The sequence below is a fragment of the Fusarium pseudograminearum genome, chromosome 2 (genome assembly GCF_000303195.2).
Source record: "Fusarium pseudograminearum CS3096 chromosome 2, whole genome shotgun sequence".
NCBI classification, from domain to species: Eukaryota; Fungi; Ascomycota; class Sordariomycetes; order Hypocreales; family Nectriaceae; genus Fusarium; species Fusarium pseudograminearum.
Window position 1 is genome coordinate 7,283,655 of NC_031952.1, and position 24,279 is coordinate 7,307,933.

The window sequence follows — 24,279 nt, forward strand, 5'->3', positions numbered from 1 at the left end:
CTACGAATCATAGCCTGTCCAACTTATCCAAGCCTGTATCGTATGAATATGATAGGTCTACCTGGTGTTTTCTCGTGGTTCGGAAACCGCTTAGACAATGCTCTACAAGTGTAAGTGGAGTCTGAGGGAGTGCCTTGCAGTCTATATAATAGATGGACGGGCACTTCGCAAAAAAACAAGTCATGCCAAACAGTTTTATCTGTCTAGTTCTACAGACTTACACAAATACATCTCTCTGTTGTGGTGCCTTCTCCTTTGAGGTAACGCCTCCACATGTACAACATCACAACTTCTCTTGACGCTTCCACTTAACAACACCATCACTCCAACATAACAAAGAAACCACCATGACTCAAGACGAGTACAATACTCGAGCGCCGCATGAAGGCATGTCGCCTGGTCGATATGCAGCCACGCGGCTCTCGTCGCTCAAACCTCCCATGCACAACGTGCCGAATCCCATAAAACTGCTGCGCATGCTCAACTCACAGCAATGGGCATTCTTTTTCATTGCTTTTGCAGCTTGGGTAAGTCTAAATGGAGCTTTTTTTTTTACCTTTATTGATGGCCCTGTTGTTGAACAATCTGGTTTATCCTTGAAGGGTGGCTGCGTCTTCTTAGATTGTACAGCACCGCACATCATCACCACCACCATTTTATTGAGTAATTTACTGATGAATAAACGCAGACATGGGATGCCTATGACTTTTTTAGCGTATCATTAACGGTGACAGATCTCGCTGAGACCTTTGGCAAGTCTAAAAAGGATATCACATGGGGAATCACCCTAGTCCTCATGTTTCGATCTGTCGGATCCATCACCTTTGGTATCGCAAGTGATCGCTACGGACGAAAGTGGCCCTTTATCATCAACAATCTCCTATTTATCGTGCTTGAGCTTGTAAGTCACAGCCTTATACAACACCCCTGTCGGATTGCCTTGGCACTGGACTTATTTAGAGACCTACGAGATTTGTCAGAGGAACGAGGAAAGTGCTGACATATTATCAGGGAACTGGATTTTGTCAAACCTATAAACAGTTCTTAGCTTGCAGGGCATTGTTTGGCGTCGCCATGGGAGGTCTTTATGGTAATGTTGCTGCCACAGCCCTCGAAGACTGCCCAGAAGAAGCTAGAGGTTTAATCTCAGGAATGCTCCAGCAGGGAGTAAGTGGCGAGATCATTCGTATCGTACGTGAAGTTGAGGCTAACTATACAACAGTATGCCTTTGGATATCTTCTGTGTACCGCTTTTGCACGAGGCCTCGTCGATACAACTTCTCATGGTTGGCGTCCTCTCTTTTGGTTCGGGGCTTGCCCACCTGCTCTGTTCATCATCTGGCGTTTCATGCTCCCCGAGACACAGGCCTACCAAGAGCGCCAGCGTTTGAGGCAAGAAGCCGGGGCAGACGGAAAGGGGAAAGTGTTCATCAAAGAAGGAAAGGTTGCCCTCAAGCATCACTGGATACTGCTTGTCTATCTCGTCCTTCTCATGGCTGGCTTCAACTTTATGAGCCACGGCAGCCAAGACTTGTATCCCACAATGCTGGAGAATCAGCTCAACTTCTCCAAAAACAAAGTCACCGTTACTCAAGTCGTAGCGAATCTGGGAGCCATGACTGGCGGTTCTGTTGTTGGTTTCTTGAGCCAGTCTGTTGGTCGGCGAATCAGCATTATTGTGTGCTGTATCGTGGGAGGCGCCCTTCTTTACCCCTACACTTTCGTTCGCGACTCATCCATCATTGCAGCTGCGTTCTTTCAACAATTCTGGTAGGTCACCAACTTCCCCAACCATTCCTCTGAAACGAGGATGGAGTGCTAATGTCATGCAGCGTGCAAGGAGCCTGGGGTGTCATTCCTATTCACTTGATGGAATTATCTCCTGGTGCATTCCGAACTTTCGTCGTCGGCACCTCTTACCAGCTCGGCAACCTCGTGTCATCAGCTTCTTCTACGATTGAGGCCACTATTGGCGAACGTTTCCCCCTTCCCGACAATGCAGAAGGTGAGAGTCGATATGATTACGGAAAGGTCATCTGCATATTCATGGCCTGTGTGTATGTATACGTGATTGTGTTGACTTTCGTCGGTCCCGAGAACTTGAGGGGCAAGTTTGATGTTGCTCACGACGCGGACACAAGGGAGGTTATGGGTACCCGAGCAATGGACCAGGCAGACCAGTATCGGAGATCGGGAGATGAAGAGAACTTTAGGAAGGATAGCACTGAGAAGCCTGAAGTTGCACACGTGCGGGATTAGGCAGAGACGCATGGGTGGTTAAGGGAGATTACGCAGGTGTTGAGCGCAGGAGATATCGTGATGATGTTAGTTAGGTCAATGTGAATCTTTCTCTATTTCTGAGTCTTGCTGTGGTCATCGATTGGTGTTCTGAGTAACCTCATGATTCCTCATGTTATTGTTCCCCGCACCGGGAGAATGATATCCGGACTCATTCCTGCCAAGTAGACATGTAGGAATAACATCCTTTCGTCCTGGTGTGGAATCTTGTTTGTTCGGCACTTTTAGTTAATTCCTCCGCTTTTTCTGGGTCAATGATACGAGAATAGCTAGAGAAAGCGGTAGATGACTTACTTGCCAACTTCCCCGCTTCCAAGGTCCGAATATGGACATGTTTCTGAAGGCGTCTATGATTCCAAATATCGCAAGACATGACCATTTTGTGTACCAAGATGAGATTAGACATTGAATCTTTCGGGGAAAGGCTTCGTGGCTACTCAGGTAGCCATAACCCAGATGTCGAGTCTGTAGAAAGCATTACCAAGTAAATGACAACTTTTACGCACCTTGCAGAATAGCTCTCCACTTAGAGATCAACACCTCCTTAGGACCGACAGATTCCAAAACTACTATAGTTAGCTCCTCTCTTTTAGTAATTGGTCGATCATTCTCAGTCGTGACGTGTAAACTGAGGTCCTGAGAGGAGATGGTCGAGTATATATATCCCAATGTCCGAGAACCTTGAGAGCTTCTTTCACTCCACAGATCATCCCCTACAAACACCTTGAGGGCTACTACCTTTCCAGAAGCATTCTAGTCTCGCTACTTTAACTCTTTAATTGAATCGACCATCGACACAATGCCTCTTACCGGCAGCTGCATGTGTGGTGCTATCGCTTACAAGAGCACCAGTGAGTTGTCCTGTTGTAGTATGGGTTGCATTAACCGGTATCTAACAAATTGGCATAGGTGAACCTGATGTTACTGCTCTTTGCCATTGCACCGACTGTCAGAAATGGACTGGCGGTGCCTTTACTTCCAATGCTGTAGTCCCAGAGGAGTCCTTCAGCATTACCAAGGGCACCCCCAAGCAATACGACGTCACAGGCGCTTCTGGCAAGATTAATCATCACTTCTTCTGTGGTGATTGTGGTTCAAGCCTGTACACTCGCCTTGACATTATGGAGGGCAAGATCATTATCAAGGCCGGTGGTCTTGACGAGGGCAAGGCTAACCTGGACAACAAGATTGGTGTCGAGTTCTACACCCGTGACCGTGTTCCGTACATTCAGCCTGCTCAGGGAGCAAAGCAAGAACATCTGTTTGGTTAAGCCGCGAGTCTTCGCTTACTAGATAGATACCTTAGTAGATAGTTGATATAAATAAATTGCATACTTACGATCTTAGTCACCTTTTGACGTGTACGATGTGTATTGGATGTCATGTCTCTAAACAAAGAATTGTGGGTCACCGTATTCTCCTCCCCAAGTTACAGTTACAGTGGCCAAACGGTGACCCTCCATCATTCATCCACCGCCAAAAACGTCTCTTTTATCGTTTATCTATTTACCTACTAACTTATAATAATGAGATCAGATAATATCAAACCCGTCCCAAAGTCGGAAGACTCCGAAGGAAGAGACTTTATTCTTCCACCTTTTAGTCGCGACGTCACAACAAATAAACCAGAAGCCAAGAGATGGGTCGAGGACGGTTTCGTTTGGTGCTACTCCTTCAACCACGCTGAAGGCGAACGCTGCTTTGAAAAGGCCATCAAAATTGACCCTGAATGTGCTCTGGCCTACTGGGGGCTCGCGTTTGCATTGGGCCCGAATTACAACAAGCCGTGGAAAGCTTTTGATCGAAATGATCTTAGGTACACCACCTTGAAGGGCATCGAGGCGTTCAAAAAGGCCGAATCACTAGCATCCAAGGCAAGCCCGCTCGAACAAGCTCTCATCGGCGCTATACGGCATCGATACCCGAAGGATGAGAAGGATACCAACAATGCAAAGATTTGGAACCAAGCCTACGCAGAAGCTATGAGGCCAGTCTACAAAGAATTCAAGGATGACCTCGACGTCGCGACGCTCTATGCTGACGCACTTATGAATCTCACGCCCTGGGCATTATGGGATGTTCGGACAGGAAAGCCAGCACCTGGATCCGAAGTAACCGAGATTCAAGAAGTTATTGAGAAAGGACTCGCTCAAGATGGCGGACATGAGCATATTGGCCTCTTACACGCCTACATTCATGTCACTGAAATGTCGACAGAACCCGAAAAGGGTCTTGTTGCTGCTGAGCACCTGCGAAGACTTGCCAACGAGGCAGGCCACCTTGCCCACATGCCTTCGCATCTTGATATTCTCATTGGAGACTATCGAAGAGCCATCTCAGCCAACACAAAGGCTGTCATGGCCGACGAGAAGTTTCTATCTCTTCGCGGCGGTCGTGATTTTTACACCATCTACCGCATGCACGACTACCATTCTCTCATTTACGCTGCCATGTTTGCCGGCCAATATTCTGTCTCGATGGAGGCGGTTGAGCGGATGGAATCTGCTATTCCAGATGAGGATCTACGAATTCAGTCACCACCCATGGCTGACTGGTTGGAGACGTTCCGCTCAGTTCGTCCGCACATTCTGATCCGCTTCGGAAAATGGGAGGAGATTATCGAAACGCCGCTTCCTCAGGACCAGGAGCTTCTCTGCGTCACGACAGCTACGATACACTACGCCAAGGGTGTCGCATACGCGGCTCTAGGCAACGTTGACGAGTCTGCTAAACAGCGAGAGCTTTTTCTCGCCGCAAAGGCACGCGTGCCTCCAACGCGTATAGCATATCCCAACAAGTGTTCCGATGTCTTGGATGTCGCTGAAGCAATGCTAGACGGTGAACTCGAGTACCGACGAGGTAACATCGAAGTAGCATTTGAGCACCTCCGAAAATCAATTGACAGAGATGACAGTCTGCGCTACGCCGAGCCCTGGGCCTGGATGCAGCCCGCTCGTCATGCGTATGCAGCTCTTCTCATGGAACAAGAGCGTATTGAGGAAGCAGCTGAAGTCTACCGCACAGATCTTGGTCTAAACAACAAGCTCTTCCGCGCGCGACACCATCCGAACAACGTGTGGGCTCTACACGGATACCACGAGTGTGCGGTCAGGCTGGGACTTGACGGCGAGGCACGAGTCATAAAGCAGCAGCTTAAGACGGCTATGGCTTTTGTTGACGTGCCTATCGAGTCTTCCTGTTATTGCAGACGGGATGTCAAGAACGCGAATGGGTGCTGTCGTTTGTAAGGTGGCTACAGACATTGGATGGGTAGAGGGTTGTGTCGTGTGGTATAGCATAAAGACTTTGGATTCGAGCTCTAAATGAGTTTTACATTGAAGATGAATAGATATTATTTATAATCGAATTTGAAATAAATTGATTTACTATGGTGTTGTTCGAATTGAGTGACGCCCCGCATACTGCTCTAACACCTAACACCTCTCAACATCGACTACTCACTTTAATTCTTCATCCACCAACTACCGCCTCCACTATATACTTGAACGAACAATGCCGCGTCCCACGAAGAAAGGAATCTGGTCAGTCCAAGATACCCTGCTCCATCATGCCAATACTTGCTGAGAACCAATAGCAACACATGCCGCCGGCGCAAGCTAAAATGTACTTTACACCATTCCTCCCAGAACTTTCGCTGACACTTTAGGTGACCAAACACTGCCTATATGCGGACAATGCACGACCACGGGCCTATACTGCGACCGATCAGAGAAGCCAACTCGTTTTAGTATGTATTCTGATATGGCTGTATCTCGGCTTGACTTGACACTGACTTGTCAAAGTCGAACATCAAGAATTACCAGATCCTGATACTCCACGAAAAGCCCTCCAAGATCAAAACATTGCACGTCTTTTCCATTCATACACATCAGAAATCTCCAGGTGGTACGATCTAAGTGATTCGGCATCTTCTTTCGGTCAAATCGTTCCTACACTCGCCCTGGATGAGCCACTCCTCTTCAGCGCCATCATCGCTTTGTCCGCCATGCACACGTGCAAGACATCATCACCCAGTTTTCGAAAAGTCGCTGAGTTCTACCACCACCGGTGCGTCCGTCTTCTGATCACTTTGAGCGAGGGCGATCAGCTCATCGCTCGAGGCATCGCCCTCGCTGCGACATGTCTCTTGAGATCTTATGAGATCCTTGATGGCGATGTTGATCCCAACATGCACCTGCGGGGCGCTTACTCAATGGCCTCGCTGCATGATGTTCTTTCGGGGAATCTACGAGCGGGACTACTTGGAGCTGGGTTCTGGAACTACCTGAGAGAGGATATTACGTTTAGTCTGTTTGAGAAGTGCCAGTTGAAGATGAACCTGGAAAGTACGCCACTTCTAACGCATCACGAGTCTGACCAGGATTATCTCAATTCTATTACTCTGATCCTTGGAAAGAGTATCAATATGGCATATAACCAAGACACAGATGACCTGCGATGGAAACATATTACCGAGCCTTTGAAGGACTGGCGGAGAGCATGCCCGGATCACCTGATACCTTTCTCGAGGGAGCCAAGTACAACGCATCTATTTCCGACAGTCTGGTTTTTGCAGCCGTACCATGGTGAGTAGACCTCATGGTTGCAAACAAACTTCGACTGACTTCAATGGTATACAGCTGCTATACTTCACTACTACCTCGTTACCATGACATTTATCTGCCTCCACGACCGGCTAGAGTCTCTGGATGATTTGGACACTCTCAATCTTGAAGCCAGCTCCAAAGAAGATATGCTTGAGAAATTTGCAACCGAAATCTGCGGAATTGCCTTTACCGCAAAGGTCCCCTCTGTTCTTGTGAACGCATTTGGACCAATAGCGTTCTGTAAGTATTGGTTCTTGCAATTGCTTCTCACAGCGAAAGAACTGACAGATAGAATATAGGCGCAAGGTTTATTCGCCACGAGGCAATGCAGCAGGAGGTTATTCGCCAACTACTCGCTTGTAAATCAAGCATAGGATGGCCGGTTGAACGACTTATTAATGGCTTGAAGGTGTACTGGGGAACGCTTTACATGGAAGTCTAACAACTTACACTTGATCAACATGTACCATTCAACTATTCATTTCGTTCTAATTACTAAACTATGACATTGAAAATACCAGTTTCGCGACATGTTGTCAATCGTATTAGTACCTATGATAATATGACCTTGCTACCTTGGCAGAGATCTTGACCTTGTGGGGAAAGGTATTCCGAGCTCGGATAACGCATGCCACCAAGATGCACAATTAAAGGTATAAATGAATGGGACCTGCGCTCTTGAAGATTTACTAAAACAATCTCTCAAATTAATATATTTATCTACTCAGAATCGTTCATATACTTTCAAGGCTCACGTCATGTTGCGCACGCAAAAGATCCTCCCAGCCTTTACCAGGTGTGTCCGCAGCTTTGCAACTGCCCGCTCTCTTCAACCTAGAGTCGTTCAACCTTCTTCTCAAGAAGTAAAGAATTTGACTCTAGACTCGAGAAACCTTGAAAAGGCAGTGAGACATATGCACCGAGACGGTCTTGTTATCGTCGAGGATGTTGTTCCTCACCAAGACATTGATCTTCTTAACAAGAAGATGACTGAAGATGCAGAAGTCTTGGAAGGCCGAGGTGACAAAGGCCCCTTCAATTACAACAAGGGAAACATTCAACAGGATGCTCCCCCAGTTGCTGAGTACTTCAAATCTTCCATCTTTACAAGTATGTCTTCACTCTTGCTTCAACGATGCTTCAACTTATACTACTCTTAGACCCAATCGCTACACAGATCACGACTGCTATGATGGGCCCACGACCCAAGTGGACGTTTTGCTCTGCAAACTCCGCCATGGCAACTCTCCCTGGTGGCACTCCCCAAAGACAGCCAGTTCACTCGGACGCAGATTTTGCGCATCCTGATCATCCCTTTGCTCTTGTCATCAATATCCCTCTCGTCACAACTACACCGGAGAATGGATCCACAGAGATCTGGCTTGGCACACACAATGGGTATGGTCTCGATGCACAAGAAGGCGCTCACGGTGAAAGAGCAAGCGGTCGTATCAGAGAAGAGCTTCTCCGCCAGCGTAAAGAGGTTTCTCCTCCTATCCAACCCATCATCAAAAAGGGTAGTATTATCATTCGGGATCTGAGACTTTGGCACGCGGGAATGCCCAACTTGACGCAGCAGACCAGGGTGATGCTTGCCATGATCCATTTCGCTCCGTGGTACAGAAACAGAATGAGACTTGAGCTGGGCGAAGACGTGAAGCCTATTTTGGAAAGGTTGGAAAGAGAGGGAAAATTAGGACTAGATGTACCAGTTGATTGGGCGAGTAGGGAAGCTGTACTTGAGGGTTACTTGAACCGAGGATTCGGGAACAGCTACGATTTTAGCCAAGAAGCTTGAAGGCTTGGCATTTGAGCTTATTTTTGAGAAGATGACCAGGGTCTTGTGTTTATGCAACATGACTTACACAGACATCGAGAAAAGGACACATCAAAAACCATTCATTTACTAAATATCATCAAAGTCTAAGGAATATAGTGCTAACACTCCCAAACGCCATACCCATCGTTATCGTAGCTAATCAGTCGGAGTCGCTGCTGCTGCTGGAGCTGCCGTTGATACCTCGCTTCTTGTGCTTCTTATCCTTCTTATTTTTCTTGTTCTTCTTGAACTTGTTCTCAAGAACATTGGCGCCAATAGCACCAGCCGCAGCAGCACCAAGACTACCGAGAAGGCCCCCTCCCGATGTACGCGCAGCCCAAGCAGCTGCGCCTCCACCGACGAGAGTAGCTGCGAGACCGCGCTCGCCGTCGGGGCCGGGTTGGCCAGGAGGGTACTGGCCTGGAGCGCCGCCTTGCTGGGGATAAGCGGGAGCACCATACTGAGAGTTGTCCTGGTGCTGGGGAGGGTAAGGCGATGAGCCGTGCTGCTGGCCGTAGCCCTGCTGAGGTGCGGGGGAGTGGGAGTTGTAGCTGGGCTGTTGGTCGTGGGAAGAGTATTGAGGTTGCTGCTGGTTGTAGCCTCCGTAGCTTTGAGGTTGTTGATGCTGAGAGTATTGTGGCTGAGAGTACTGCTGCTGGAGAGATTGTTAGTGACGATGAAGCTTGGAGAGAGAGGGTAAAACAAACCTGTTGAGGATAGCCACTCTGTTGACCGTATTGAGGCTGGCCATAGCTTTGCTGCTGAGGGTAACCACCCTGCTGGCCATAGCCGCTGTTGGAGTTGCCGTAATAATCGTTGGCGGACATTTTGATTTGTGGTTTTAGGTAAAAGTGGTATAGGTAGATGGAAAGACTGTTACAGTAATGCTGAGTGTAGATGAACGAGGTGATAGAGATGGGAAATTGACAGAATGGCAGCTCTTCCCCCACCTTTATACCCTCAAGCTCGCTCTAGGTCAAACCGTTAAAGAGACACATTTAGCCTATCTCGGTAAGTAGCATCGCTTCATGATGGACAAGAAATGCGCCTTAGCTGACAAGCCTGCCTCGCGCCTCGGGCCAATGTGATAGGCGCAGTTACAGCCATCGCGCAAGCCCATAAGCTCAATCTAACCAGTAATGTCAGGGCTGAACCACTAAAATAGCCGAGTGACATGTTGTTTTACTGTTTACGTATCGGCTGTGGCTGCGTTTAATGTTTGTGGGGAACTCGGAAAGTCCGAGTTCGCTGAGCCACGATCTGCAGGGACTGATCGTTTAATAAACGAGCAGATGATGAGGCAGATTCTGTCAGGCATGAGATGACAGTATTATTATTGGTCAGTTATCCATCTTTACATTATTAATTATAGTTCATCCATCGGAGTTTAAACAATGTCGTTAAATCCTTGCTTGAGGTTATCGCAGATCTCATCCACAACCTTGTCCTCCATTGCCTCTTCACCACCAAGCCCCAAAGCACCTAATTGCCACGTAATGGTAAAGACCAAATCTCCTCCCTTGACAGAGGCAATGTTGAAAGAAATGGGGCATCCTCCAACCTGACCAGGCTGCGCAAATGTCATTTTAATCACCTTGACCTTGTCCTTTCCGATGGTATTAGAGCCAGCATCCCCGTCAAAAACACCAACGTTACTAAGCTCGTATGACGAGTCTCGCTTCTTGCCAATTTTGCCAAGAGTCCATTCTCTTATGCTAGACACATAACGTAACAACCCGATGGGATTGTCGTCGAGTTTGACCGCGGCGCTTGCGAATTCCTTGGTGGCTTTGCTCGCTGAAGCCCATTCTTGCGTTGTCAAGGGACCTGTGACTTTGCTGCGGCCAAGAAGGGTGTAGCAACCTGATACTGCTTCAGTCGCCACGTCATTGGGCATGCCGATTGAACTTCTCATATTAATCGCTGTTTGACCCACGAAATTCGTGACGTTGTTGTCTTTGACAGCCTTACTGAGGGCGCGCGTGATCAGCTGGTGCAGGACTCCCGACAATCTCGCGTCATGGGTCCTAGCAAGTTGCACAACTTTGTTGACCTGAGATGCTTCAATCTGACGAATCTTGAGCTTATTCTGGTTTGTTTTGGCATCAAAAAAGATAGGTGTTGCTGTCCACGTCCCGTCATTGACATAAGACGCCGAGACACGCAGGCCCAGCATCTTGACGAGGAAGTAGGGAATGTATTGTGCTAGAAAAGGTGCCAGCAAGAACGACCACGAGATAGTGAGTCTTTCGGGTGTGTCAAATGGTTCAGGTAAAGGCTTCTTGGGAGGCGCAATGGTAGAAGATGGAATGGTCGCAGGTGTTTCTCTTAAACCCTCCAGGAAAGTCTTGTGAAAAGCAACACCCGCAATACCGTCGCCAATGCCGTGAGAGTAACAGAAGGCAACATGGCATTGAGTCGGACTAAGAGGGAGGACCACGATTCTCCAAGGAGGGATACCTGGGACAAATGGGCGGTCCAACTCTGGTTTTACTGATCTTCCAATGGCCTGCAATGGGTCGGTCCCGATCTCTGGGTCTTGGACAATGGAGATTTGTTTCTCAACATCGATGCTTGATACATGCTCATAGTAAGCTTTATCAGTGGTTCTGTCTCCAACGATAACGCAGAAGAAGGGATGTTCCTCGATGCACCGTCTAAGAGCGTGGACATATGTCGATGGAGACTTGACGTTAGTCTCTTCGGCAAAGTCATACACTGCGCCAATAACAACTGCGTGATAATATCCCACATCCTCGCGAGCTATCGTCCGCATCTCATTAGGGCCTGCATATTGTTAGAGGATGTTGCTTTTTATGGTCAATTACATACTCGCATATCTGAGAAACGCTGCGCTAGTCTTCATGGTGTAACAGTCGAAAAGCCACAATCGAAGGTGAAAATGTATTTAGTAGAGTTTAAACGATGCAGAGTCTAAAGTTTTTAAGGCTGATGGTTTTCCCTGAGATACGGTCTTGGGGACTTGTCAACCGGACTTGAAACGGGTTTACGAGTTTGGTATGTCTCTCAATTGGTTCGGGACAGGCGGCCTCTCAGTGAAGTTATCATGGGAAATGAGGTGTGGGTCTTGTCCTGGCGCAACAATCCTTTGACACGGATGAACATTACCCGAGTCCGAATCTGACAGATATCAGTAGTGATGACATTGTATATGGGCCAAGACAAGGGGTATTGCCTTCTTATCTCGGACTTGATGAAGAAAGTCGTTGCAGAGGTTGTTATTGTCCACCAAGACCTTGCTTGTCAGAATAATGTTGACAACCCTTGCGAGTCTAAACAGTCTCGGTACTAAATACTCGTGTGATGACTCTGCACAACTACTTTGTCTTGAAGATTACCCACTGGTGAGGAGTTAACACTCTGCAGTCACTAAATACGGCTCGTAAAACATCGAACCATGCCGACATCGCCAACCCCGCGCAACTCCACAATGATTCCAAAGCCAAGGTTCCTCGAACAACCAATGAACGAATCGTGTTACGACTTCAGCTGCAAATATGACTCGATGCTGACTGGTTCCAAGATAAACAAAGACTCAACAGTAACATGTTTGTTAGCGATAAAGGCAACTTAGTTAGGTTTCTCTATCACATGTGTTAACATCCTCTGATCAGCAAAAACTAAGTAAGAGAAACAAGCTTCTGGTGTATCGAAAGTATTGGTCATTACAACGATTGTTGCTTTTCCACTACAGCATATCTAGGTAAAGTTCGGCAATTCTCAGCATGCAGTGTTCAAATGATTCCACATAGTTGACCTCAATGAAACCAAACAGAAGCAAGCTCCGAGGAGAAACATTTTCAGAGTAATTGGTATTGTGACTGTAGTAATTGGTCTGTGTTCAGTTCCTCAGTCACACATATAATCATGAGGACATGGCAAGAATTATGCGGTTTGCATAGAATAACTTTGGTATAAGACCTTGTTCGCCCTTTGAATTTCACATCTTCATTCATCAACATAATTTCTCATCCTTCTTTTACTCATACCGTCAAGAATGTATATCAAAGGACCACATGCAGAGCCTGAGCTTCCAGTGTTGCGGAAGCTCATTCAGGACAACCCACTTGGTCTTATTACAACGGCCATTACCTCTCCAAACTACCCTTTCCTCCAGAGCAGCCACATTCCCTTCGTTCTAGACATAGACGATGAGGCAGATGAGACAAAGCTCGGCAAGCTTCGAGGCCATCTCGCCAGAGTCAATCCTCAAAGCAAGGCCATGATTGAGAACCTCACCGAGAACCCACACCTCAACAATATCATCGAGCAAGATGTCATAGTCATCTTTAACTCTCCTATTCAACACTACGTCACGCCAAAGTTCTACACAGAGACAAAGCCTACAACTGGCAAAGTTGTTCCAACCTGGAACTACGCAGCCGCCCAAGTCTACGGCCGGGCCAGAATCTTCTACGACACCAAGACAGATGAGGCAGGCCAGTTCTTGTCCAAACAGATTTCAGATCTGAGTCGTCACGCCGAAACGAATGTCATGGGCTTTACTGGCGGTGATAATCCTGTGGATTGGAAAGTAAGCGATGCACCAGATAGGTTTGTCGAGCTGTTGAAGAAGAGTATCATCGGAATCGAGATCGAAATTACGTCCATGGGAGGAAAATTTAAGATGAGTCAAGAGATGGGCATGGGTGATCGACAAGGCGTCATCAATGGATTTTCCAAGCTGGAATCGGAGACTGCAAAGGAGATGTCGAAGATGGTGCAAACTCGAAGTGATTTGAAGGAAGCAAAGAAGGCGAGTGCTTGATTAAGAAGTACTATCAGACTCGAGCCTGGTCTGTAGGAGATAACCCGAAACATGAATGTCCACCCAATCACTGCTAGTTACTTTACATGCCCACCTTGACCCTGATCTCGTCTTGTCAACTGTAAGTTTCCTGCAAGACTTCATTCTTGGACAGGGCCATCACCTGATGTTATGCATAGTAATCACGCAACACTTTACCGACCCCGTCCGCAATCCCGGTCTTATCCTGATCGAAATATCCCGGAACAGTTCCAAGTCCAGTTCCAACGAACAGCGGTAGTTGAGTTCCCACGTGGAGTCTATCATTGGACTTTCACACCCGCTTATTCCCCATAGAATAAGCTATGCGACTAAACTCCAGTCAAGTTTTGACTTCCCCATACCAACATACCCGTTTGTCTCAAAGGCCATGGTATTACCACGTGCGGCAATGCCACTTACTCAGGGTCTCTACAGGGCGTCAAGATCCCGCACTTCGGATCTAGATCCAGCACCTTGGCACCTTGAGGCGTTCCGATGATCCTGTCCCTGGCGAAGAACTGTCAACCAAGCAACGAATCAACGGCCCCACGTGTAATAGCCGGGGATCCGTTACTGGGGTTGGAAGCGGGCCCTGGGAACTTGACTCCGGCAAGTCAAGTTTAAAAGAAGCGAAATGTGATTGTAGAGTTGCAATCTCATGGTTGTGCTAAACGAAAAAGGCCTCGCGCTTGATGTTGAGATGGATGCTGCAGGTTTGAGCGTTTTAACTGATACCGGTGTGGAGTTGACTGATAGATATGCCATGTATGTATAAAACACCAAACCCAGTGACCTGACACTATCTACAATCAGCATTGTGGAAAGGACAAAGCTATCTATTATAGTACTATACTATATTTTTTCTCTTTAGCCCTGAAAATTCTTTGCGCGCGTGCTTCCACTCGATTCGCTGTCGCTTCGATTCTCGCGCTCAATCGAAACTCCAACCCAAGATCGCGATCATGGACAAAGCAACGCTTCTAACCGCTTCCAAAGTGGATCTAAGCATTTCGACCCATCCCCGCTCAAATATAACCAGGTTGATCGGCCCGGCCCTACAAATTGCCCTTCGCTTCCAGAGCCTCGTCGGCTCCATCTCAATCTTCCTCTGCCTGCGCGCCTGTTATGTCGCGAGCATCACCTTCGCGAGCGTTCTCTATGCGAGCAAAATAGTGACCTTTAAAGCTTTTGTTGCAGCAAAATTCAGCGCTTTCCACGGGTTCAACATGTCCAGCCAAGCTCTTGCAAGTGCCTGGAACTCGAAAAACGTCCAGAGGTTACGGAACAAGATCTGGTACGAATTCGCCGTCTTTATCCTCGGCAGCGGGAACCTCATCTTCCTCATGCTTTTCTGGCCAGGCTGGTGGGTTCTTGCAAGCGCGGGCTGGGCAGGATGGATGATCTTTGGTTGAAATTTTCCCATCGCGAACGAGTTCTTATATGAGCTTTCGACCAGAGTCAATACGTAATCCAGCCAATGGTGATATATCCAACGCCCAACTACAATCGACATCCAACTTCCAGACAACCTCGATATTTTGTGACGATCGACAACACCTCAGCGCGAGAAGAAGAACGTGTTCCCGCCAGCATCCTTCCGCACTTCCTTCCCGTAGTCCTTTTCAGGATCAAACTCTTGCCACATACTGGCAGGGAAGATGTGTTTATTCTTCTCATACCACCGCCTATCAACGACCTTTGTGAGAGTAGGGTCTTCGTCGGCGCCCTCGAGGGTGTTTATATCGGGCAGAGCTTTAGCTGCTGCTGCCGCCGCCGCTGCCTTGGAAGCAGGCGTGGCAAGGGGTTCGTGAGGGAGTGCAGCATCGTCGGTCGGTCTGGGTTTTTGAGGAGGTTCGGCGGTATATTTGAAGACAGGCTCGCCGTCAGGACCAGGGGTCTTGTTCATGGCGAAGAAATAGAAGTCATAGTGCTAAATAATCATTAGAAACCGTTCAAGCTCTTGCAACTGATGTGAAAACTTACGTGAGGTATAATGACAGTTCCGCGAACAAGCATCAAATCATCAACGCCAACTCTGGCCCATTCTCTCCTTGCATTTGCCTTTTCTCCAACTCCCAAGTCGGCGCCAACCTTTCGGCTCTTGTCGAGGAACACCCATATAAAGTCGCCCTTTTTCAGTCTGACAATACCGCCAGGAATATTACTGCCGTCATAGAAGACAAAGGGAAGGGCGATCTCGGTGGCTTTGACAGCTTCTTGGATGGCCAAGAACTCGCGTCGCAAAGTGTCTCGTTCGGCGGCTTCTTTGCGTAGTGCGGATTTGGTCATGGCTTTCGGCACCATTCCGACCGAAGCATTGGCCTTGAATTTAGTCTTGAACTCGCCTTCGCTGCCTTCGGTTTCGTCGGCGCTGACCTTTCGGGGCTTCGATTTCGGTTTGATCGCTGGCTCTTCATCCTCGCCCTCTTCGTCGTCAAACGACAACAACTTCTTCCCCTGCTTCTTCTTTTTCTTCTTCAACGGTCGCGTTCCATTTCCGCTATCACTGCCAGCGTTGTCAGGAGTGCCTGCTTGGGAAACATCCGGAGTGGACGTGCCTGAGTATGCAGCCTCTCGGGACTCGCGCTCCTGTTGCTCGATGACTTCTGCGCGTCGCTTGCGGAAATCGGAGAGGGCGACGAGGCCTACCGTGTGTGTTGATAGACGCTCATTGGTGGTTTTAATCTGCGGCTTGAAGCGCGACGCTCCTGAATCAGACATTTGTGATATATTATATTCTGGCGCAAGAGAAAGAGTACTAAGTGTAAAGTTTCCTGACAAGACGTAGCTCCGATAACGATAAGAAATAGACTGTGTTTTCTGTCGCTAATAGCACTGTTCTTTAATGGATCCTTAGCGCACAAAGGACAGTGCGTTTTACAGTAGCTATGTAGCGGAAATACTTAAACTCAGTTCACAAACCATCATCAGCACTCTACTAACTTAGCATACCTAATCGAAATCTTACTTTTAATTATAGAAGTTGAGATGGATAAGTTGGCGAAATAATGATTAAAAGCAGAATCTATCAAGCCTCAACGACCATACTGCGTAATTCATTGAGGAAAGAATGTTGACTTATATCCGAGGCACTTGGGCTCCTTGTTGTCAACTCCAATCGCTTCAACGTCATTCACATAAACCTCAGTTCATCACCATTCTCTGTGTATGCATCGTTTCCGGTTCTTGCGGTCTACTAACCCAAACATTTCGAGAATGATGCAATTCACAAACTACTCTAGGCCTACCGCCATGACCAACGTCGATACTTCATTGCCCCCGGAGCCCACTGGCGCTGCCGCCAACTTTGCTGCTCGGCATTCAGAGGAGCACCCGCTGAAGCTTTACGGCGGCTGGTTCTGTCCTTTTGTTCAGCGGAGTTGGATCACTATCCATGAGAAGAGAATCCCTCATCAATATGTCGAGATCAATCCTTACAAAAAAGAACCTCACTTCTTGGCACTGAACCCTCGCGGGCTGGTGCCCACACTTGCGGTCCCCTTTGACGCACAAGGCAAAGAGCAGAAAGCTTTGTTCGAGAGCAACATTGTCTGCGAGTATCTGGATGAAGCATTCTTTGATGAGTCAAAGCATGGTCCTCGTCTGCTTCCTACGGAACCATATGAGAAGGCTCGATGTCGTATCTGGATCGATCATATCAGCACACGCATTATCCCTGCCTGGTACAAGCTCATGCAACACACTCCCGACAAATCTTTCAGCCTCGAAGATGCAAGAGAAGAACTCAGAGGTCATATTAAATCCTTCGTGGAAGAGATGGACCCTGAAGGTCCATGGTTTCTTGGCACGACTCTGAGTCTCGTGGATATTTGCTTCGCGCCCTGGGCAAAACGCTTATTTCTTATTGATTATTACAAGGAAGGTGGGCACGGTATTCCTACAACTGGTGAGGGCGAAGACGGCGATGTTTGGAAGAGGTGGAACAGGTGGTATGAGGCGATTCTTGAACGTGACAGTGTGAACGAGACGTGGAGTGCTGATGAGCGATACATAATCGCTTATAAGAGATATGCCGAGGATACTACCAACTCCGAGGTTGGTCAGGCTACACGATCAGGCAAACGGCTTCCTTAGAGCGACTTTATCTACAACATTACAACTCAGAGGTAGTTGGATGGGTTTTGAACATATCATTCCCCCTTTGAAATACACATTATCATAAGTCATAGCACGAGGCCATCATTGTCTAAACATAAAACCAAAACTATTCGTGTATGGTTTGATGGTTTGATTTTTTTTTTCTTTGGGTTAAGTTCTATGTCTGTTACTATCTGACCTTGTCCACAAATATCTGCGTAGTCAGATAACAGGTCATGATGTCAAAACTTGAAGAATGTCATAACAAATACGGCAGTTTTTACTTTGATCAGCCACGCATGACTTGCTACTTTTTTCTTCTTGGTCACAGACTTGGTGCTTAATGTGGTATAAAGGAAACATGACTGCCATATCGCTATAAATTACCTTGAATGGTTGGTCTTTATCATCATGTGCCTACATTGTCGTTACAGATCGAAAGAACAAAAGTGCTCTGTCCCTCTGGATGAAACTATGGTCATTGCGTTGTTGAGTATCAATGGCGTTGGTGTTTCCTCAGAGGATGATAAATGTGTCTAACCTTTATATGGCATTGTAACAGAGACTTCCAGACAAGAGTACAATATTTCACATTGTTGCTCAGGCTCGGATGACAAAAGCATGCTAACGTACGATAATAGTATTCCCCGATGTCACATAGACGGTGTTGGACATTGACAACGATATTACAACAGCATGTTCAAAAGTCGAAACTTGTTGTATTTTGGACAACAAGGTGTCGGGTAGCAAATCGCATTGGGTGATAAGCTCATCGAGTGTCCTTGGAAGAAACAAACAAACCTCGGCGATTCAGAATGACTATTTACGGCACTTTCAATTCCGTTGCAAACATTTTCCATCAAAATGGCAGTGCGATGCACGATGGTCGATTCCTCCGTCATGTCGCACATGAACGTGGACTACCGAGGCATGTAAATATTGGTCAAGGTTGCTGGTAGCAAATCGATGACAATTAATATGTCAATGCAGAAAAGACGGAAACGATGTCACGTAGACGTCAAAGTCTCGGTCGATCTAGGACTTAATACAGGCTGTTAATGTTTTCCGGTGGATCGATATGTGCTGTGCCCATGTTTAGCAACACCATGCAAGAAGATGCATGTCATGGCCTAGCTGGAGCTGAGCTGAGGATCCCTGCCGAGGCCGAGGACTTTTACGATTCTGCGGGGTGACACAGCACAACACAAGAAATAGATATCAACAGGGTTCTAGACTAGATCGATGGCGGTCAATGCCGTGAAGCAATCGCCCGATGCCGTCTTTGACCGCTCTCTTGGAAAGATTTTATTTTGTTGTGTTTGTTTGTCAAGTTGCAAGATTAACGTCAGTTGGTGATTGCTGTGTGTTACGGGGCAGTGACAGGGTGTGTCTATGCCTGGAGCAATTGTGAGAAAACCAGTGGCGGTCGACATGGAAGCCAACAGCATAGCGTAGAATGTATATCAATAGCGACTTGCTCAGTCTTCTAGGTCTATCCATCGCCGTTGTTGTTTCTCTCGTTTATGCGGATAAGTGGGCTCGTACTTTGATCGTCCCGGAATAGTCGGGGGTGTTGGTGAAGACCTTTGCGAGATGCATAGAACCTTGAACAACCCAGCCTCTGAGTACAATTAATTATCCTTCCGCGTTTCCCATGACTGAAGAGGAGTAATGGAATATGCCAGGGCAAGACAAGACATGACGCGATTGAATAATTTTCTCTCTTCTTTTTGCCACGAGGTATGCATCGTGGCAGTTGTGCCGTAACTTGTGCATGTCCGCATGTCGTACCCTGTAGTACAAACTATAACCAATGGCGTCTTTGTTTATTTATGTTTTCCTTTGCTGACCGACATGGTATAGTGCTAAGTAGAGAGTCACAATGAATGGTGTGATGGTTAATTGTCTGACTGGTTATGGATTATCCGTCAGTAGATCGTATGTCTCCTTGTTGGTGATGATCTTTTCAGTTGATGTTTCGCGTTAGTTCACCAACCTCCCTTACGACTCAAGCGATGATCCGGTGACGCTGAACGGTCGACCTGAATATTAATAGGGAGATGATTATCACTAAAAAGAAGATCAGACTCAACAAAAATGGAAAATTCAGGTTAGTAAAACATTCATTATTCCGATATCCATTTGTCCACCAGTCGTTGAAAGTGGTCGGGTCCAGACCCCCATGAGCCCACAGGGCAGATCCCGCGTCCTCCACTGTAAAGCGGGACTTACAGAAGGTCCTCGCAGGCATTAAATGGAAGCTTGTGCCTATTGTGGTAATTCGTTATGCACCATGGCATTCCAACGGTGATCGTTTCAATTCGATCCAACGTCGAGGTAGCATTACCAGAGATGCCATCTGCAAGATACAACGTTCCCCTAATAGTTCAGCTTGACAAGTAATATCACCCTATACTCCGTACAAACAATCACCTGAAAAAAAGACAAAAGTTCTGGACCGCAATGGTCACTTTGGCTTCTATTTTGGGGTTAAGCCAATGCACGAGACCTATCGATAGCTTGGACTGCCGATGCCGAGCTGAAGATACGGCCCCACTCGGGGACGAGGAATTGAGGGAATACGAGACCTAACACTTGAAGAGTACAGTACAGACACAAGTTACAGTAACTTACAGCAAGTGGTACGTCACTTGACATTGACGCCCTCAATGCTTGTGCTAGAGAATGTAGTGAATTCGGTCCTATCAAGGTCACTCACTAAGCTATATGCTTAGTTCTAAACTCAAGTATAAAGAAGGTCTAGTCCGCCCTCGAGTTATAAGTTAGTCCACCAAGCATCGACTTCTCCTCATCAGCAACTAAACAACCAACCTCTTCACTACTATCCCATATAATCTTGCCAACCTCAACTCTTTCATCTATCCATCCTTCCACATCAACCATCAACATGCAATTCCTCAGCCTCGTCCTTATGGCTACCTCAGCCCTGGCCATCCCCGCCAAGCTACCCTCCAAGGCCCCAGCACCAACATGTATGGAAAAGGGCACAAAGGTTTCTGAGTGGAAACTCACAGACTTTGTCTACAACGTCCAGAAGAGCACAAACACCGCCACAGTCGAGTTTGACCTCCACAACGCCGCCCTCGACTACACGGCCAACTGCTACGGCAAGTCAGTTTCCAAGAAGGCCCTCTTTGACGGCAAGACCGACTACACCTGCAAGGTCCCCAACGGAGCCGATTCTGCCACCTTCAAGTACAACCACAAGAAGGGCGTCATCTCCATCTTCCAGCACTGGGCCTGCGTCCAGGAGGGTGGTTGGTTCGAGGCCATTGGCAACAGGACCTCTACCGAGACCAAGTCTAACTGCCACTCTACGACCAAGTCCGAGACTTGCACAAAGGCCTCCTTCACCGTCCCCGTTCTCGAGATGCGCGCCGTCTTGTAAGAGGCGGGACTGCGACATCTTCTTCTCTTCTTTTGCGACAACCTTTTTCGACAAACATTCTTAATAATATTTAAGCGCAAGCTTATGGCGTTGGGGCTATGACCCTTCTTTCATCCACCACTATGCCGAAACGACGGCTGGATAGGATCTAATTTTATGATCTCCATGACATTCATTTACGACCAATACCCACGACGAGGTAGAAGACTCGGGAAAAGCTGGTACAGCAGCAGTTTTAGACAAAATGGAATAATTTGCATTGCTGATTTGAATGTGCTCCAGTGAACTTGTGAACCGTGACAAATTTCCACCTTTCATTACCACCTAAGCAAGTACAATATCTTGTGGCCAGTAATCGCGATAACATTAAAGGTTCAATTCTTAATTCCGAATATCTTGTGCGTCAAGGTAAAATAAAGCGGTGTGGTCGTTATGGGAGACCGCATGGTTGTGAGACAGTCAAGGGAGAGGAAGAAAGACTTTGTTCAACGCCGGAACGTCATTCAAATAGAGACATGCCTGCGGTGACTGGTGGTATGTCTCACTAACATCACCAACCGAGTGTAGATGCTTGAGTTTTGTTATCTGGATCTTGTCTCGGAAGGACTTATGTGTGCTCTTCATTACGCAGCGCCATGTTATCGCTTCAATGCGCCTGCTCGAATCGGTTATCTAATCACTTACTTGAGTCCAGTTTTTGTTCATCTCGGTCAGCCTATATGAGTGAGTGCCTTATAGCATAGTTTCAACCGCGGTCAATTCTCATTCCAATCCTGCATTTGGTATCAGCCACCACATTCGCATACTAAGTTAATCGCCAACGATCGTAATGAGGCGTATTGAATTGTAACATCCTAGGCGCTTTAATAACTCTAATTTATCTCAGTTTCAGCCTCAGTCTTGGTTTTAGTGGACGATGAGCTCCTGCAGTAAAGTGTAAGACAGCATGTCGGCACTTCCAAGCCATCCATCTCACATATATCCGGTTTCACATACCTCGGCATGCAGACAAGTCGAGGTACTTCAAGAACAAGTTTCAATGAAGACATTGTGCATGAATTATACTCTCATCATCAAACAGGGCTCTCGCATGTGATTTGGACTCCTTTATAGGGGGATATTGAAAGGTTGCCCACTCATCTCATCAGTCTCACCATCGGGTAAGCTTATAACTCTCTCGTATTGGCAAGGTCTCATTAATATCGTTCCTTAGAACCTTCAACTTCTTCTCATACCCCCTGGAGACATGCCCATTACTCAGCTATGGATCGGGACTTGGCGTTGGTCGCTCAATTGGGTTATTTCCGCCGATTGATAACCCAGATCACGAAGAACTACTCAAGATCCAACGATTTGCTCACAATTATATCGTGTTTAACTTTGTAAATTACCTTAACTGCCTCGCCAAGAACAGAAAATAGATTTACAGTGCTCTTGGAATAGATATTGTAATACTTTAGTCATCAAACAAAGAGTATGAAGAGTCAGATTGACAAGAATGGCAGTTCATCCTTCAAGTTAGCCGCGTATCTTTCCCCGCATCAACTTACCATCGCCGCATCTCGAAGAGGCAACAGAAGAGGGCGTTGACGTACGGGATCCCGATCCCGAGCAACATCCGACCCGGGGGCGTGGCTGTGATGCTTGGAAGCGCGGGGTAGTATAAGTATAAATAAGATGCCAATGAACACAAGATAATCATGTCTTTCCTATTCTTTTGACTTGACATTTGTGATATAACACAACTTACACATACTCAAATTGCATCCAACATGGCTACGCAGACTATGAAAGCTGTCAACTACCAGGGCCCTTACAAGGTCACAGTAGAAGACGTTGAACTGCCCAGGCTTGAACATCCTGACGACGTCATTGTCAAGGTCACGACGGTAAGATTTAACTGTTAAAGTGTCTGTTGCATGGCTCATCAAGTTCATAGGCTGCAATCTGCGGTTCTGATCTACAGTAAGTGAGAATACCGCATAGAGCACAGGATGGCACTTACAGCGAATAGCATGTACGAAGGTCGAACAGCAGCACAACCCGGTATCACCTTTGGTATGGTCATCGAACCCCCTGTCTTCTCCTCACTTACTGACCTGCCCAGGCCATGAGAATATGGGAATAGTCGAGCAGCTCGGTGAGGGTGTCACTCTCCTCAAGAAAGGGGACCGCGTCGTCATGCCCTTCAACGTCGCTGACGGCCGCTGCCGCAACTGCGAAGAAGGCAAAACTGCTTTCTGTACTGGCGTCAACCCAGGATTCGCTGGAGGTGCCTACGGCTATGTTGCAATGGGCCCTTACAGAGGTGGTCAAGCCCAGTACATCCGAGTTCCTTACGCTGACTTTAACGCTCTTAAACTTCCCGCTGGTAAAGAGCATGAGGCTGATTTTATTCTCCTCGCTGGTGAGTTCTCCGTTCTCGACTGTTCTCCATAATTACTGATTTCGCAAAGATATCTTCCCTACTGGTTGGCATGGTGTTGAAATCTCCGGCTTCCGATCTGGCGAGAGTGTCGCTGTCTTTGGCGCCGGCCCCGTGGGTCTCATGGCTGCATACTCGGCCGTTCTACGCGGCGCCTCACGAGTGTTTGTTGTAGACCGTGTTCCCGAACGTCTCCAAGCAGCCGAGAAGATTGGCTGCACACCCATTGACTTCTCCAAGGGTGATGCTGTAGATCTGATCATCAAGGCCAACGGCGGGGAGGAGGTTGATCGATCTGTTGATGCTGTCGGTTATCAAGCCGTCGGCAACAGCGGCGATACTGAACAGCCTAACATCGTTCTCGAGAACATGATCCGCGTTACCAGACCTTGTGGCGGCCTTGGAATCCCAGGTCTTTACGTGCCCAGCGATCCTGGTGCTTCGGACGAGGCATCTGCAAAGGGCATGATCAGTCTTAGCTTTGGCAAGCTCTTTGAAAAGGTACGGCTTCTGTTGCACTCCAATGAAAAGGACTTATTTAACATGATTTCAGGGACTCACCATCGGTACGGGCCAGTGCAATGTCAAGTCTTATAATCGCTATCTTCGAGACCTTATCATCTCTGGTCGAGCTAAGCCTAGCTTTGTTGTCTCCCATGAGATTAACATCGACGAGGCTGAAGTCGCTTATGAGAAGTTTGACAAACGAATTGACGGATACACCAAGGTGCTTATCCACCCCAACGGTGGTTTCTGAGTTAGTGAAGCAGACGTGGCGTAGTTCTAGCGGCGTTTATAAAGAGTGTAACAAAT

At 47.3% G+C, this 24,279-nt stretch overlaps 11 protein-coding genes across 11 annotated transcripts, besides 2 other annotated features; 7 read left to right on the forward strand and 4 right to left on the reverse strand.

Moving 5' to 3' along the window:
* Nucleotides 1-347: 347 nt before the first annotated feature.
* On the forward strand, nucleotides 348-2,259 carry FPSE_10408 (uncharacterized protein; the record flags this gene model as incomplete). The annotated part of the gene is made up of 5 exons (XM_009263525.1): nucleotides 348-527; nucleotides 689-901; nucleotides 1,012-1,167; nucleotides 1,223-1,770; nucleotides 1,833-2,259. 5 exons carry the CDS (start codon nucleotides 348-350, stop codon nucleotides 2,257-2,259), a joined length of 1,524 nt encoding a protein of 507 aa, XP_009261800.1.
* An 838-nt stretch (nucleotides 2,260-3,097) lies between these two features.
* FPSE_10409 (uncharacterized protein) lies at nucleotides 3,098-3,569 on the forward strand (the record flags this gene model as incomplete). The annotated part of the gene is made up of 2 exons (XM_009263526.1): nucleotides 3,098-3,149; nucleotides 3,208-3,569. 2 exons carry the CDS (start codon nucleotides 3,098-3,100, stop codon nucleotides 3,567-3,569), a joined length of 414 nt encoding a protein of 137 aa, XP_009261801.1.
* A 5,315-nt stretch (nucleotides 3,570-8,884) lies between these two features.
* FPSE_10410 (uncharacterized protein) lies at nucleotides 8,885-9,551 on the reverse strand (the record flags this gene model as incomplete). The annotated part of the gene is made up of 2 exons (XM_009263527.1): nucleotides 8,885-9,379; nucleotides 9,432-9,551. 2 exons carry the CDS (start codon nucleotides 9,549-9,551, stop codon nucleotides 8,885-8,887), a joined length of 615 nt encoding a protein of 204 aa, XP_009261802.1.
* Nucleotides 8,930-8,971: a repeat region.
* A 560-nt stretch (nucleotides 9,552-10,111) lies between the features above and the next one.
* On the reverse strand, nucleotides 10,112-11,590 carry FPSE_10411 (uncharacterized protein; the record flags this gene model as incomplete). The annotated part of the gene is made up of 2 exons (XM_009263528.1): nucleotides 10,112-11,511; nucleotides 11,557-11,590. 2 exons carry the CDS (start codon nucleotides 11,588-11,590, stop codon nucleotides 10,112-10,114), a joined length of 1,434 nt encoding a protein of 477 aa, XP_009261803.1.
* A 1,152-nt stretch (nucleotides 11,591-12,742) lies between these two features.
* Nucleotides 12,743-13,513, forward strand: FPSE_10412 (uncharacterized protein; the record flags this gene model as incomplete). The annotated part of the gene is made up of 1 exon (XM_009263529.1): nucleotides 12,743-13,513. One exon carries the CDS (start codon nucleotides 12,743-12,745, stop codon nucleotides 13,511-13,513), a length of 771 nt encoding a protein of 256 aa, XP_009261804.1.
* Nucleotides 13,514-14,496: 983 nt separating this feature from the next.
* Nucleotides 14,497-14,946, forward strand: FPSE_10413 (uncharacterized protein; the record flags this gene model as incomplete). The annotated part of the gene is made up of 1 exon (XM_009263530.1): nucleotides 14,497-14,946. One exon carries the CDS (start codon nucleotides 14,497-14,499, stop codon nucleotides 14,944-14,946), a length of 450 nt encoding a protein of 149 aa, XP_009261805.1.
* Nucleotides 14,947-15,092: 146 nt separating this feature from the next.
* FPSE_10414 (uncharacterized protein) lies at nucleotides 15,093-16,255 on the reverse strand (the record flags this gene model as incomplete). The annotated part of the gene is made up of 2 exons (XM_009263531.1): nucleotides 15,093-15,464; nucleotides 15,518-16,255. 2 exons carry the CDS (start codon nucleotides 16,253-16,255, stop codon nucleotides 15,093-15,095), a joined length of 1,110 nt encoding a protein of 369 aa, XP_009261806.1.
* Nucleotides 15,983-16,013: a microsatellite.
* A 531-nt stretch (nucleotides 16,256-16,786) lies between the features above and the next one.
* On the forward strand, nucleotides 16,787-17,629 carry FPSE_10415 (uncharacterized protein; the record flags this gene model as incomplete). Its single annotated transcript, XM_009263532.1, has 1 exon — nucleotides 16,787-17,629. One exon carries the CDS (start codon nucleotides 16,787-16,789, stop codon nucleotides 17,627-17,629), a length of 843 nt encoding a protein of 280 aa, XP_009261807.1.
* A 2,911-nt stretch (nucleotides 17,630-20,540) lies between these two features.
* On the forward strand, nucleotides 20,541-21,041 carry FPSE_10416 (uncharacterized protein; the record flags this gene model as incomplete). The annotated part of the gene is made up of 1 exon (XM_009263533.1): nucleotides 20,541-21,041. One exon carries the CDS (start codon nucleotides 20,541-20,543, stop codon nucleotides 21,039-21,041), a length of 501 nt encoding a protein of 166 aa, XP_009261808.1.
* Nucleotides 21,042-21,913: 872 nt separating this feature from the next.
* FPSE_10417 (uncharacterized protein) lies at nucleotides 21,914-22,090 on the reverse strand (the record flags this gene model as incomplete). The annotated part of the gene is made up of 2 exons (XM_009263534.1): nucleotides 21,914-21,965; nucleotides 22,038-22,090. The coding sequence occupies 2 exons, from the start codon at nucleotides 22,088-22,090 to the stop codon at nucleotides 21,914-21,916; spliced, it is 105 nt and encodes a 34-aa protein (XP_009261809.1).
* Nucleotides 22,091-22,813: 723 nt separating this feature from the next.
* On the forward strand, nucleotides 22,814-24,223 carry FPSE_10418 (uncharacterized protein; the record flags this gene model as incomplete). The annotated part of the gene is made up of 6 exons (XM_009263535.1): nucleotides 22,814-22,930; nucleotides 22,981-23,006; nucleotides 23,056-23,099; nucleotides 23,149-23,448; nucleotides 23,498-23,967; nucleotides 24,020-24,223. 6 exons carry the CDS (start codon nucleotides 22,814-22,816, stop codon nucleotides 24,221-24,223), a joined length of 1,161 nt encoding a protein of 386 aa, XP_009261810.1.
* Between the last annotated feature and the right edge of the window lie 56 nt (nucleotides 24,224-24,279).